This window comes from Ammodytes marinus (genome assembly GCF_949987685.1).
Source record: "Ammodytes marinus genome assembly, chromosome: 4".
Lineage (NCBI taxonomy): Eukaryota > Metazoa > Chordata > Actinopteri > Uranoscopiformes > Ammodytidae > Ammodytes > Ammodytes marinus.
Genome location: NC_137233.1, coordinates 7,540,240 through 7,554,172, shown reverse-complemented (window position 1 = coordinate 7,554,172; position 13,933 = coordinate 7,540,240). Strand labels below are relative to the sequence as shown.

At 40.0% G+C, this 13,933-nt stretch overlaps 2 protein-coding genes across 7 annotated transcripts in view; both read left to right on the top strand.

Annotated features, from left to right (window-relative positions):
- Positions 1–13,933, top strand: part of tamm41 (TAM41 mitochondrial translocator assembly and maintenance homolog) — a 347,761-nt gene that overhangs the window by 57,794 nt on the left and 276,034 nt on the right. The gene's annotated exons all lie outside the window — the stretch shown is intronic.
- Positions 1–13,933, top strand: part of kcnab2a (potassium voltage-gated channel subfamily A regulatory beta subunit 2a) — a gene marked incomplete at both ends in the record, with an annotated part of 54,556 nt that overhangs the window by 29,182 nt on the left and 11,441 nt on the right. For 5 of the 6 annotated variants that reach the window (XM_080025406.1, XM_080025405.1, XM_080025402.1 and 2 more), the window contains 3 exons: positions 9,194–9,237; positions 9,524–9,561; positions 10,257–10,336. In XM_080025406.1, the coding sequence (XP_079881532.1) occupies positions 9,194–9,237; positions 9,524–9,561; positions 10,257–10,336 (162 nt within the window). Of the gene's footprint in view, positions 1–9,193; positions 9,238–9,523; positions 9,562–10,256; positions 10,337–13,933 lie in introns of those variants that run through there. The other variant, XM_080025407.1, reaches the window with a different exon arrangement.

Here is a 13,933-nt window from a genome sequence, read left to right as displayed (position 1 = left end):
GCTACCTGACAGTACTGTGGTGGGTGTGCTAAAAAAAATCCATAGTAAATAATACACAGCCTAGGCGCTGTTAACCGGACATGTAAACCAAGGGTATGTGAACATACAGTGGGCCCATAGTAACTGTTTACGGAGACTAGGCTGTGTATCAACACTGGACTTGTATCCAGTGCTGCATACAGAGTACGGACAGGTAGTGGATCGTGACGAGATATTCACTGATTTTGACAAAAAAGTGATTTCGACAACAAGCATCCTCTAGAATCGCTGACTCCACCTTTAAAGCATATATACCCAACAAAACCTTCCAGGATTATCCATCCACACTGAATAGCAGAGTGATATTCAAAACAGCCTTATTCGTATTATATGACCCTCTCTGTTCCCTTGAACGGCAGCCTTGACACTGAATTCCATCTACATCATGTGGGGCAAGGATATGCGGGCTAGGTTGGAAGTGAGTGAGCCTCGTCTCCCACAAGGCCAAGGAAACCATCAAACTGAACATATTATTTTCAAGGTGTGCCGTCAGGGATTGCAGCCGCTTTAGCATTGTGTTACCGGAGGCCCATTGGTTGAAATCACCGAGCTTGACTGTGAGAGCCCAGCACCTCCTCGGAGGAATGATTAAATGGCTTCAGTCAGGACTGAATTAATGATGCACAAAAAATGTCTTACGATGATTATGTAAAGTAGGCTTTTCTCAGGGAATGGAAGAATATATCTGTGAGATAGAGGAAGGCAGTGCAGGTGTGTGGGGAGTCAATCCCATAAAGCCCCGGGGTTTTTTCACCGTCCGGTTATCAGCTGTACTCTCTCAAGCAGCCAAACGCTCCAGGAAGAGGTCTAGAGGGAATTACTCACCTTTTTACAAGAGCCGCTTTTATTTCACAGGCGAAGCGAATACACTGCTGCAAAGTGCCGAGGTGAATACATGAATACATATCACTTTCTGACTGGAGTGCCACTTTTGTGCTTTGTACAGACTAAATAAAACAGCGTACTTTATACTCCCGTGAATAACATTTGTGCTTTCGGAGCATTTTTTTTGTTTAATGCTTGTCAAAATCTTCTTTGCAAGGTGTGTATCAAGTCCAAATCGCTTGGTTTAGTTTACTGCACTGGCCATGTAAATCAGTGTTGACTTTAACACCAGGTGTAAATCTACTGGTAACTGGCTATGGCGCCGTCTGTCATTAGGATTCCTCACATCTCTGGAGGTCCTACTTTAGATTGTAAAGTTGACAGTGAGTCACACAGACACAGTTAATAAATCGCTGCTGGCAGTGTTTTTGTGTAAGCCGCCGTGGATGAAACCGCCGAGTTGTGTGAAGTTATTATGTAGAATCAGTATGAATGACATTGATATTTAGTGCGCCTTGAAGTTACTTGATGTAGCAGATGGTGCAATTTATAAAGATAGGAAAGAGAAGAACAATGAACAAAGATTTACAAATTACTCTCACAACATTTGATACTATATACAGTACAATGTTTTCTTAATACTCGTGTTGCTAGCTACAGTGGGCCCCCTTTGTTGACATACCCTTCGTTAACATACCAGTTTACAGAGACTAGGCTGTGTGTTAACACTTTTTTTTCAGCGCACACAGTACGTACAGGTAGCGGATCGTGAGGAGAAAAAGAGCAGCATGTCGGGTATTTTTTTAACACGATGAAACTGAGCTTAATTTTTAATTTTTTAATTTTTATTCAATACACAAATGCATCACTTACAGTGCGCTTGGGGGACGAAAAGCTGTGGGTGTGCGATTTGGGGCGTCGTGAGATCGTGGGTGCACACTGGGACCGTTTCCCTGCATTATTCTGAGGGCTCTTCAGCAGGGAGCCAGCTAGCTTCCCACAGCCTGCACTCCCCCATTGAAATATGAATCATAGAAATAGGCCGTTGTGGTGGTAGTTGAATAAGACACAATTGCAGCATTTTTATCTGTGGCCATTCTGATGTTAATATTAACTCGTCCTCCACAGCACAGATTTCAGGCCACAGTAGCCACTTAGGTAACGTTTGAAACGTGCGCAGAAGAACATCTCGCCATCTGTTTTGCTCTGGGCACGTGGAAAGAAATTTGCTAAAATTATGGGATGGTTCATTTTATTGTTGTAGGCTTGTCTTTCACTGTATGTATGTGCACTGGGGGTTTGGTCTGTGTTCCTATATAAGATGGAGAGTATGATATTGGGGGTTGTTATGGAATTTTATATCTATGTCTATAAGCGTGTCTTCTGCATGTGAGAGAAACATGATTGTGTTATGTTTAAGGAGAAAATGAAGACAGCTGTTCTTGCTTTGCTTCACTGATGACTTTAATTAGAGCGTGTGTGTGTGTGTGTGTGCACAACCAACACTAATTTCTCTGCGTGTTATTCTCTTAAATGCTCTGGAAATAGCCTCTAGATTTATTAATTCCGTTGCACAAGTGCCAAGAAGAGGAAAACCATTTATTCCATCAGTATCTGCTTTTTGTAGTCAAGTCAATTTACACAGTTTCATAATGGTTTTGTATGTGTAGAGGAGGCGTTCTATTTAACAGTTTTCATTACTTTGTTGTATAGCACATATAAATAATAGATTTGGTCCACACGTTAGGGGTAAATGAGTGCTCAATTATGTGTTTAAAGGTTCAGTTCAGGTTACTGAAAGCTGTCACACTAGACTAGTTATTCTGCATACAGCAAGGAGCGAGCTTCAGATTTATAAATGAGTACTGACTCGACAGAATTGTTTTGTCAATAATATTTCTACTCAGCTTTCTTTCTGTATGAGAAGCGTTTGAACTGGATGTTACGTAACGTTGTAAGGCAGCTATTGTGGGGCAAGTGTAGCACAGATAGAAGTGAGGCTGTAGTGTGGCAGGAGGCCCATCCGTATCATGTTAAGTCATGTGTATTGTGAATATTTAACCTCAACATTATTTTCATACACAAGAAAGAAAAAAAAATTAGGCAGATGGCACCAGTTTGCTCTCAATCAATACAGTGCCAAGGCAATCTCATTTTAAGCAGTAAGATAATCTCTTCCATGCTAGTAAGCAACAATACACCTTTCAATGTAAATACTCTGTTACATTTAATTAAGGCTGCAACAAACATATTTCATTAACGATTATTCTGGTCCAGAAAAGGCCAGGAAATGGTAAAAATTGTCCATCCCAGTTACCCAAAGCCCATGGCTCTTGTTTTGTCTGACCCACAGTAAACAGACAGGATACAATAATAGAATGCTAAGGAAAAATTTATAAAATATTCAAATTTAGAAGTTGAGAATTCTGACATTGTTTACTAAAAAAACTGACTCAAAACAATAAATCAATCATCAAAATATGTGCTCCTTAATCTTCTGTCAATCCATCAATTTATAGACTTATCACTTCAGTTCTTCTCTTTGATTTTGTTTGCTCCAAAAGTTCATGTTTTCCGTTACCTTTTTTTAAAGGCATTCGCTCAATTTTATCCATTCAATTTATAGGATTATATAATCCATTTAATCTTCTCTCGTTTGTCAGTGAATAATATACTAACTCTACCAATATCCCTCGGCTACAAAATGTCATTTTAAAAGCGTGTCAGGATGTTAGAGCACATCTAAGCGTGACATTAAAGATACAGTATTTCTAAAGGCTTGGAATCCCCCCATAGGCTATAGTAAGTTTCTCTCCATCACTGTTCTACTGCACATATAACAGGCTATTTTCTATCCCTGTGGGCAGATATGAACATCTGAAAAAAAAAATACGCCACAGTTTGAAGAAAAACAAATTCAGCCTCAGGAGAAAACCCTCCGAGCCCACAATCTGTTTACGCCCAAGTTGAAAGAACACACACTTCCATTGACAAACAGTCTAAAAGGGCTCAATGCCAGTAGCTGTATGTTTCTGGCTGCTTTATGCTGTACGTACGAGGTCGGTTTGCATGCTCATAAAAATGAAATCGCATTTGACTTGTTTTCAGGGCTTCTGTCAAATATTGCGCTGAAGGCAAATGCCAGGGTACGGTGTATAACGGAGTGCGTGTTCATTTTGATGTCTTCCATGAGAGAATATGGATATTTTCGAGTCACGACAAGTACAGGAAAACGACTAGAAGGATCCCTCACATTAATAAGTAAACGTCCTCAAAAACAAGACACTGTGGAACTCTGGAAATATGAAATATTCTGACATTTTAGGTTTAATTTAAGATATTTTTTGGGGTGTTTCCGCCTTTTTATTAGATAGTTTTTTTAAGCACAGAGTTAAAATGGGGAGAGAGACTGGGAATAATACATGCAGAGTTGAACCTGCATTTTTGACCAATAAAGATGACTCCCTACCTTTGGCTTTTAGTGTCTAAACTCAAACAGTTTTTTGCAGCCCATTGCTTTATTACAATCTGTTTATGTGTTGTGGGTGTTTTTTTACATCTCAAGCTACACTATGTCTTGCGATCGTGAGATCTCTCAATATAATAAAGGTTTAGTCAACATTCCTAAACAGAAACACTGTTTGTCCAAATCAATGAGTATCGATTTAAAAAGTCCAGTGTTTATTCACAGCCCAGGCTCTGTAAAGCTCTATAACGTTTTTCATCCATTCACTTATCCATCACTACTCATGTGTGTAGCACCTTTTTCAGACCAAAGTGCTTCAACCAATTGTCTTTTCAGGACATTTCTAATCCAATATTTGAGTTCTTCTCTGTCCCTCACTCCCTTCCTTTTAAGTAAAGTGAAAGTTAAATAAACCTGAATGGAGGCGCAAACCACCTGCAGCCAGTGACATCTGGTGTGTGTGTGTGTGTGTGTGTGTGTGTGTGTGTGTGTGTGTGTGTGTGTGTGTGTGTGTGTGTGTGTGTGTGTATGTTGTTTCTGTAAAGTTGAAGCCACATGTTTAGGTTGTATAAATAGTTTGACTCGGTGAACATTTCTCTCAACACGTTCCCTCTTTAACGGGGCTGTGACCCTGTTTCCACATTCATCATTCTAACTGTCCAATAACTTAACATTGACTTTATGTCCTGTCTCCTACTCTCAAACCTTATGGATAATTAGCCAGTACATGATGTATCAGTATAGGAGTAGCTTTCAATCAAGAAAAATTGACGAAATAGATCTGCCGGTTTTGGTAATATCAATACCTCCAGATCCTCTCAACCATAGTTTTAAAACACACCCTTTCAGCAGATTTGACATGATAGGCATGTAACTGATGCCACCATGTTTAATTTATCATTTTGAAGGGTGCAACATCAAGCTGAATTCATCATCAAGAGAACTTGTTGAGTTTTTTGCTGGGACAGCAAGTGTGTCTTTAGCAGGTTAGCGGATTCTGTCTAACAAGCTAACTGCTTTTAACCCTATAGAGCTGATGCAGTAGACTTAGATTATTATGTCATCATAATGGATTCAGTTTGTTTTGCTGACTAGCTAACATCAGGAATTTGTGACCCACTGGTTTTACATTATTATTATCTTAAGACAAGCCTCACTGTAGCCGCTAACCCGAACCCTAACCCTTTGAAGCAGCTTCACCTTAAAACTATTTCACAGTAACACAATACACACAATACACTGTTTGTTTTTGGTATGTGTTAACTACAAGAGAGTAAGCAGCCAGATGTGTGTGTGTTTTTTGTCAGTAGTGATACCTTTGTGTGCATAGATGAGCATCTAATGAGTCTAGTTTCTGTCCATGAGTGTTTGTTTTAGTTTGGTGGTTGGCAAACACAGTTTTTCCACTGTTGAGGATATTATTTATGACACACAGGTTTGGGGTTGTGGAAATAAAATGTGGATTCCACATTGACAAGATGAACAATGCTGTTTGTTGTGCTTAAATATCAATAAAAATATATAGGGATATAATGGTTCAGCTATTCCAGTAGCCTTTGGTATAGTTAGACGACCATTACCTATAATGTTCCCCCACTCATCTCTATCTGCTGCACACCTTCCGTTGCCGTGTTGACTATTACACATCTTTCTCATTTCTATTTCACTGTTTTGCCTTCTGTAGACAGTAATCCAATAGTCAACAGTCCAGCATATCATTAATAACCGACCGAGAGCAACTCTGAGCTGACCTCTGATATCCCCAGCCTCATGCTGACCTTTTAGGATAAAGAAAAAACAACAACACCTCCACTATTTTCCACAGGTCAACTTCCATTAGTGGCAGCCAAGGTCGGGCAGCAGCAGAGTCCAATGAATGACTAAGACATGGCGCGCTCATGTTGTCCAGCTATAGGGTAATGCAACCTTTGTGTAAACAAGCCCCAAATAGATCAGCAAAGCTAGCCTTAATCAAATAAACCAACATACCAAATGAAAACCCCTCAGGCTGCTTCAGGCGGAGGATGGGATCAGGAGGGCCGTGTTAAAATAGGAACCTCAGAGAAAAGGTTGCACAGGGTATTTCAAAGGAAACAGCCATACTGGATATAGGCTATTATGTTCACTATGTGTCCTATTAACTAAATCTCAATTGGTGTTGCCCTTCTGTACTGTGCATGTCTCCTTCACTATTGTAGAGGGTGTGTGTGTGTGTTTGTGTGTGTGTGTGTGTGTGATGATGACTGTACTGTGGTGGTTCTTGTCTGCTGAGGCTCAGTTGGAACCCGACCCCTGTTTGCTTACAGGCCCAGACAGACAGAGGGGTCATTGCAAAAAACAAACACACAATGCAGTATTCAAGGCCAGTCTAGTAAAATATTGAACACTGGTATACGATGTGCTGACAAAGGGACATCTTTACAATGAGAACAATGGCAAGGGCACGGGCGCATAGCTGTGTATTCTGACATGCTCTTTACTTATTTTTAGGTTTGGGGGAAGTTACTATACGTGAACATGGTTAACGTAAATACTTATGGGATAAGCTCTAACATACGTGTATGAAAATGTTGCAACTCTAGAATCATGTAATCTAGTATTTTATATGGACGGACCAACGGACAGACATATAGATAGATAGATGGATGGATAGATGGAATTCCTAGTGAAAAATATATGTTGCACTTACTAGACACATGTTTTCAGTCCGTCATTAACCAGCACTCTATAGCAACATGCTCCATTAATAGTTTGGTTCAGTAAGCTGCTTTTGGTTTGGGTTATCTATGATCGGGACTCTGCTGAGAGGGTATTCCACTGATGCAATTATACAGAGTTAATTGTAGATCCAGCGGTATGCCAGAGGGGAATTAACCTTTTCACTGTGGTATAACGTGAGGGTGTGTGGTCTCAATAGGTTTTCTTATCTCTCTCTCTTCTCCCTCGTGACCAACTGTGTTTTTTTGCTTATAGTCAGTTGTATAGGCTTCCATCCATCCATGACATCAGTGGGCTCTCAATCTGTAACTGTAACATGATAACAGACCTCACTGTCTAAAATCACATCTTTTTTTAATGAGGCTCTTTTTCTGGCAAAGGAAAAGTTTGACGCCATTTTTTTTTTAATAAGTTGTAAAACAATTAATATAAATGAATGGATAAACTGTCCTTTAGCATTAGCATCCAGGGTGAAACTAATGATTACTTAACCGGATTAACTCCCAAATAGAAAGTATTGAATGCGTCAAAAAGAACAATTGAAATCATTTGAAGAGCTTTTTGTTTGTTTGTTCCGATAGGATACAATTGAAGCCCACGTCGTACTGTAAAGCAGCGTGTGCTCTGAGAGGATGTGATACTGTTGAGATTTACATACTTTATTTTAGAACGGTTTTGTCAGTGTTTTTTGAACTTTGTGTTCAGACCACATTGAAAGTAGTGTTTTGTTAGTCACCGCAGCAATTCAGCAGTCTTATCATAGCTTCACAAAACTCCCACACACACACACACACACACACACACAGTCCAACACACACATGCTGCTACAAGGGCAGACTAACACACACACACACACACACACACCTATCTTTTGTCTCTCTCTTTCTCTCTAGTCCTTTTCATTTCAACTGTATCTCTATACACTCAGTCTTATAAAAATAAATTAGATATCCTCCCACACGCTCACTTTAACTCCTGCACATGTTACATCATCTCGGATGCCACACATTGCTTTTATATCTTTACAGTGCCAGCTTATCTCTGGAAGGCAGGTTGACCAGAAAGAGCACACATTTCTTAGATTTTTGCGATGGTCTGAAGGTCTGAAGTCCTCCTGAAAATATAAAGATATAGCAACCACATTAGTTATATTTCATTCAGTGCTCATAAGAAATATCTACCATTTTGCCTTTTTAGCTTAGAACCATAGGCGTCTTAGAAAAGTTTGAAAGCTTAGTAGTTCACCAAAATATTCAAAGACCCAACCAAAGCCTTTTGTGATTGCCAGCAGACTGGTCTGTCTGGGCTGTGATAGGCTGAGTGAAGCCAGCTTTAGGAGCCAGTTGTTTGGAGTATCGGAGCTTCTGCGTAACTATGGGAGGGGGGAGGGGGGATTTGAGTCAGATGGTTGCAGAGGGAGCCTGCTGTGCTGCTAGATACTTTCTATGGATGTCATGGTGGGCACGCTTAAACTCCCATTTCCTCTTTCTGACATCCACTGACATTTCACTCATTACACACACACACATACACACTCATTGTCATTGTTGTTACTGTCAATCCTTACCCATCAAATCTATGTGTCATATCAAATCCATACAAAGCCTTGTTCTTCTCTGCTTCCATGACTGCAATAAGAACCTTACTAACAGACTTTTTCCTGTATTAGTTAAGAGTTATAGGGCTGTTTATTTATTTATCAATCAGTCATAGTTAAAGGATGAGTCAGCAATTCTGGACAACTCTTGTTGTCAAAATCACTTTTGGTCAAAATCAGTGAATATATGATACCTTTCTATACTGTGTGCGCTGGAAAAAAGGTCAGTTTCCATACACAGCCTAGGCTCTGTAAACGTGCATGTTTTTTTGCTAAGGTGGGCCCCTTTGTTTACATGCCAGTTTACAGAGCATAGGCTGTGTATTAACACTTGATTATTTTTCTTCACACACTCAGTGCGGACAGGTAGCGGATCGCGTGGAGATATTCACTGATTTTGACAAAAAGTGACTCTGACAATCGCTGACTCCACCTTTTTAAAAATGAAATAAAAATCAAACTTTGGTGGTCACTATTGGAGTGCAGAATTCTCCTCTGCCACCTTAGAGCTGCATTAATGTTAATGTAACTCTCTCTGTTTTGGACAGAAACCTTGGGAAGTCGGGCCTGCGTGTGTCCTGCCTTGGATTAGGTAAGAATATATTGGTTAGGAGACACTTTGAGAAGTTTGCTGCACACCAAAAACTAAGTATAAGAGATTTGCGTGGGGAACTCATAACTGTCCTTCATGTTTAGAGTGTGAAAAGTTCAGGGAAAAGTTGCAGTGATTCTGCAGAGAGCTCAAATATTTTATCCACCTTGCACCTTTTCTCAGATAGATCTTGCTAGTGTTTCTTGTATGCTATGCTTAGCAGCACTTTAGCACATATGTGTTTGTGTACTTTTAACACTGACTTTTCACTTGTCTTCCTCCACAGGAACATGGGTGACATTCGGCGGTCAGATAACGGATGAGGTGAGAGCAGATGGATTTTGTCATTTTCCATCAGTCAAAGGCACAAGAAGCCTATTTTTACATGTAGTTAAAACAGACTGCCAGAAGGTAGTCAACAGCCAGAGAAAAAAACACATGTTATATTAAGGAAAAGCCCCGTGCTGCCTTGTTTTGTCTTATGAAGGAGGTTTGTAGCAGCCAATAATATAATAATTATTAATTTTTATATGCAATAAAAGTCGCTAATGTATTAGTAACTTGCCAACTATGTAATATACCATTTCTAAACTTATAACGTAATTACGGTTATAACATAATCAGATGGCTGCAATCGTAAGGGTATGTGTCAATGGAAGTGTGATACTTCATAGCCAATACAAAAAACTTACATAAAGTGAAAAGTACATAATTAAATATTGGCTCAATGTATTACATTAAAGGATTAAAAAAATAAGACCAATACTGTAATATACAGACTAAATAACTTGTTACCAGCAAAACAATATTACGTTATTTCTGCAGAAATTCCGCTATTTCGTAATGAAATGAAAAATGACAAATGATTAGGCGAGTTACTACATTATCGGCCGTTGTTATTACACATTTGGCTGCCTCAAAGGTTTAATAATTGAATAGTCCTAACACCTCCCATCAGTGGCCTTCTCACCCCATCCTCTCCCCTGTCTGTTCCCTGTCCCGTTGCTCTCCCTCAACAGATGGCGGAGCAGCTGATGACTCTGGCCTATGAAAATGGCATCAATCTGTTTGACACAGCGGAGGTCTACGCTGCTGGCAAGTGAGTACATCCAGTGCAATAGGTCACTCAGCCTTCAGCAGCCACGCCAAACATTATCAGGCTGCTCTCATGTGTAGTGGAGGCAGGTAGAGATTATGTACTGGTGGTAACAGTTGTCTCGCTCGACAAGCTAAATAACCATGGGGATTAAAAAAGGATCTAAATAAATACATCGCAACATCCAGGCTTGTGCTTCGAGGAAGTCAAGCTGCTACCTTCCCTGGTACTTGAAGGGTCAAATCATCCAAATCAACCTAAACATATCGTCGCTGTCTGGTGGAAAACCTATTATCTCAATTTTTTATCATCAATTCAATGCTATTGGTCACACTACAGTCGTTGTTATGGTTTTGTACAGTTTTTAACCAAGGGAAAGTATTTAAAAAGAGCTTGTGAAATGACAACGCAAAATACATTTGTTTTAAAATGGTGTTTCTTTTTTTTTTCATTTCCTGAAAAAATACCTTTTTGGGCATACAAGGTTACCTTGTGAAAGCTACAATATTTTACTTTACCACAGATGTGTGTAGCCATTAAACGTTTTGCCACCACCACCCCAAGTACAATAAAGACAAATGGAATTTTGTTTTTTTTTTCTGCGCATTAAAGTTGTGAATAAAATTACTTTTTTTTTTAAAGCTCCTTTAGCTGCTAAATCCATGTAAATCCACAACCACAACAGCAGTTTCCATAGGGACCATTTTGTTCAGCCAGAAAGTAGATCCAATTGACTGAGCTATGAAAGTCACACAACAGTTGAATGCCTTTGTCCTTGATCTTAGAAATCATGGTCGTCCTTTATCACCAACCGCTTGTCATTCACACATTCACTTGTGAGCTCAGATATTCATAGTCCCGGTCTAAATATAAAGGACAGTCTGTACTTATACTTTCGACCTCAGAAAAGCAGCAGCCTACTTGCCTTAATGCTGTGCGCGTAGTGACGGCTATAAATTCAGTAGTACATTAATCTGGCTTTGTAGTAACTTGTGGTGCTCTGAAATAATCTAAGGGATTATCCCTCCCTTGCAAACAGTATCTCTCATTAACCGCACCAAGTCCTTTTTTTTTTTCATTAATCCTCACAAGAATATTCCAGTGTTGCAATTGTGTTTAGGTGGGGATGTGTCAAGAGTGCCAGAGTCTCAGAAAATATAATCAAATGCAAACAATCAGACGAGAAACACGGTGTAGGTCACAATGGTATTTCTCATTGAATGCCTCAGCAGCTGTTGTTGTCATCACTGCTGCATGCTTTATCGGTCTGGGAAGCTTTCACCAAGCCGGTTTTGTCTTGTTGTTTTAGGATGGGCCCGGAAAAAAGTCGATCTTTGACACACAAGTATTTTTACCAACTCTTGTCTTGACTTTGATGGGCCGTTTATACCCATCAACCCAAACCCACAGTCTGGCAGAAAGGACAGACCTGTTATAGTCCGCACGTGAACATTTTTGTGACAGCTTGTCAAACAGCTCAGTGTGTGTTGCACAGGTGTTAATCCTGACAGCTTTCACTGCAGAGCGGCGCCGAGGAGATTATGTTACACACACACACACACACACACACACACACACACACACACACACACACAGGACCGGGAGACTAACTAATCACACACTTTGCAAGTTAGAATGGAAAATTGCTTTCATGTGAAGTCCCTGGGTTCTGGCTTACTGCGATTCCTCCATCAGTCAGACTCCAGTGAAGGGGAAGTTGGTGTTTGTTGGTGGCTGAACAGTGCAGGCTGCTGTAATGTGGATTCAGTGTTGCGACTAGGGACAGATAAACATGGTTTCTAAGCTGTGCTCACAGCCCTCGCAGCGCCTGGCAGTAGCAGCCTGTTTGGTTGGCATATTTGTTCCAGCTTAGACCTACAAACAGAGAAAATGCCACAAAACAAACATTTATAGGAGCAGTTTCAGGGGAGGGCGATTTTATTTTACGTTTGCAGAGCCTGCAGTTAGTTTACAAACAAAAAAATTTAATTCTTAGTATTAAGTAATTCATACTAAACATTAGATCAAATGTAAATCAAATCAAAATTATTTTGAGGCTCATGAAACAAAACATTAGACTAGAATATGTTCGTAAACCAAACTGTGGGCCCTGCTGCTGTAAACAACAACAGTGAAACAATAACCTTTAAGGTAGCTTTCTAACTTCAAACAGTGTTCCAGTAATCCTATTTCCCCGCGGGGAAAGGTTGTTTAATAAGTTGCGACAATAAACCTTAGAAAATGTTCACTTCTCCCACACACCCAAAGTTAAATAGTGTACCTTTAAAAAGAAATGTAGAGATTGATTGTGATTCTGAACAAGCTTACGCCGGCTACTGTTCCTCAGAAATATGTAATAAACATGCCCTGCTCATATCGTGCAGCTGCAAACATCAGCAAACACATGCAGTATGTTGTCACCGCATTTAAAAGTGTGCCAGTAATTAGCAGGACAAAATTGCTTCCTAATTTTCTTTCAGGCTTAGATTTTCTTGCTCTAGATGCATAATAATTGCATGCGATTGTGTTAAGCCGCTGACAAACGTTGGCATAATTACAGAAAAAAAATCTGGAGGCAATAAAATATCATAAAGCCATGAATAATGCAGCTTTATGTCATTGCTCGCCTGCCGTGAGTCATAACATGGACTCTCTCTCCACTGGACTAAAGACCAAATGAATGGATGGATGGGGAAAAAAAGTCAACCTGCTCAAGGCACTTTGCACCTTATGTTTTGACTCTCAAATTACTCGCGTTACTGAAGGGCAACACACATTGCGCAGAGTGGGTGGTTGCCAGAAACACACACACACACACTATTATGCATACACACACACAAGTTATTGCTCTCGGGGAGTGCTCGAGTGCTGGTTGTTTAAAACGGTTCTGGGACCAGCTGACATGGTCTGAAACAGCCAGCAGCAGTGCAGCACCGACTGTACTACACTTGGCACATATAGACACACACACACACACACACACACACACACACACACACACACACACACACACACACACACAGGGGTAGGAAGAAGAAGACAGATGTTTGGGGTATTTCATGAATAAAATGTTTTTCGAATAATTTTTGTTATTTTTTTTTTTTTTGTATAAATCAAAAATATTATGTACAGGTTTCTGAAAACAAAATGTATCATAAATCAGACAATATGCAACATATGAACTTTCTTAGGAGCAATCATATGCTGTTTCATCGGTGAGATAAATAATTGTCCTAGTAGTTTCCAACATACTTGGCAACAAAACTTAATGGGTTTAAAAACTTCATCGACTAAAGCAGCTACCATGAGTCATATTTTAACCTAAAATGTTCCCCAAAAATATCCTAATGGTTTGTTATGTAACCTTAAGGAGCATCCAGATACATTTTTAAAGAGATGTGTCATTATGTGTCATCGGGAGAGGGCTGAAGGAGAGACATCCTACTGCCAGGTTTCTTCCCGGGCCTAACGAGTGCCATGCTGGTCCTAATGTCAGTCATTAGCACCATGAGGCAGATAATGAGCGACATAGTGGGGGCACCGCAGCACAGCTGAGCCTTGGGCCTCACTGTCTCTCAAAACCTGGTAGCTAGTTCAACA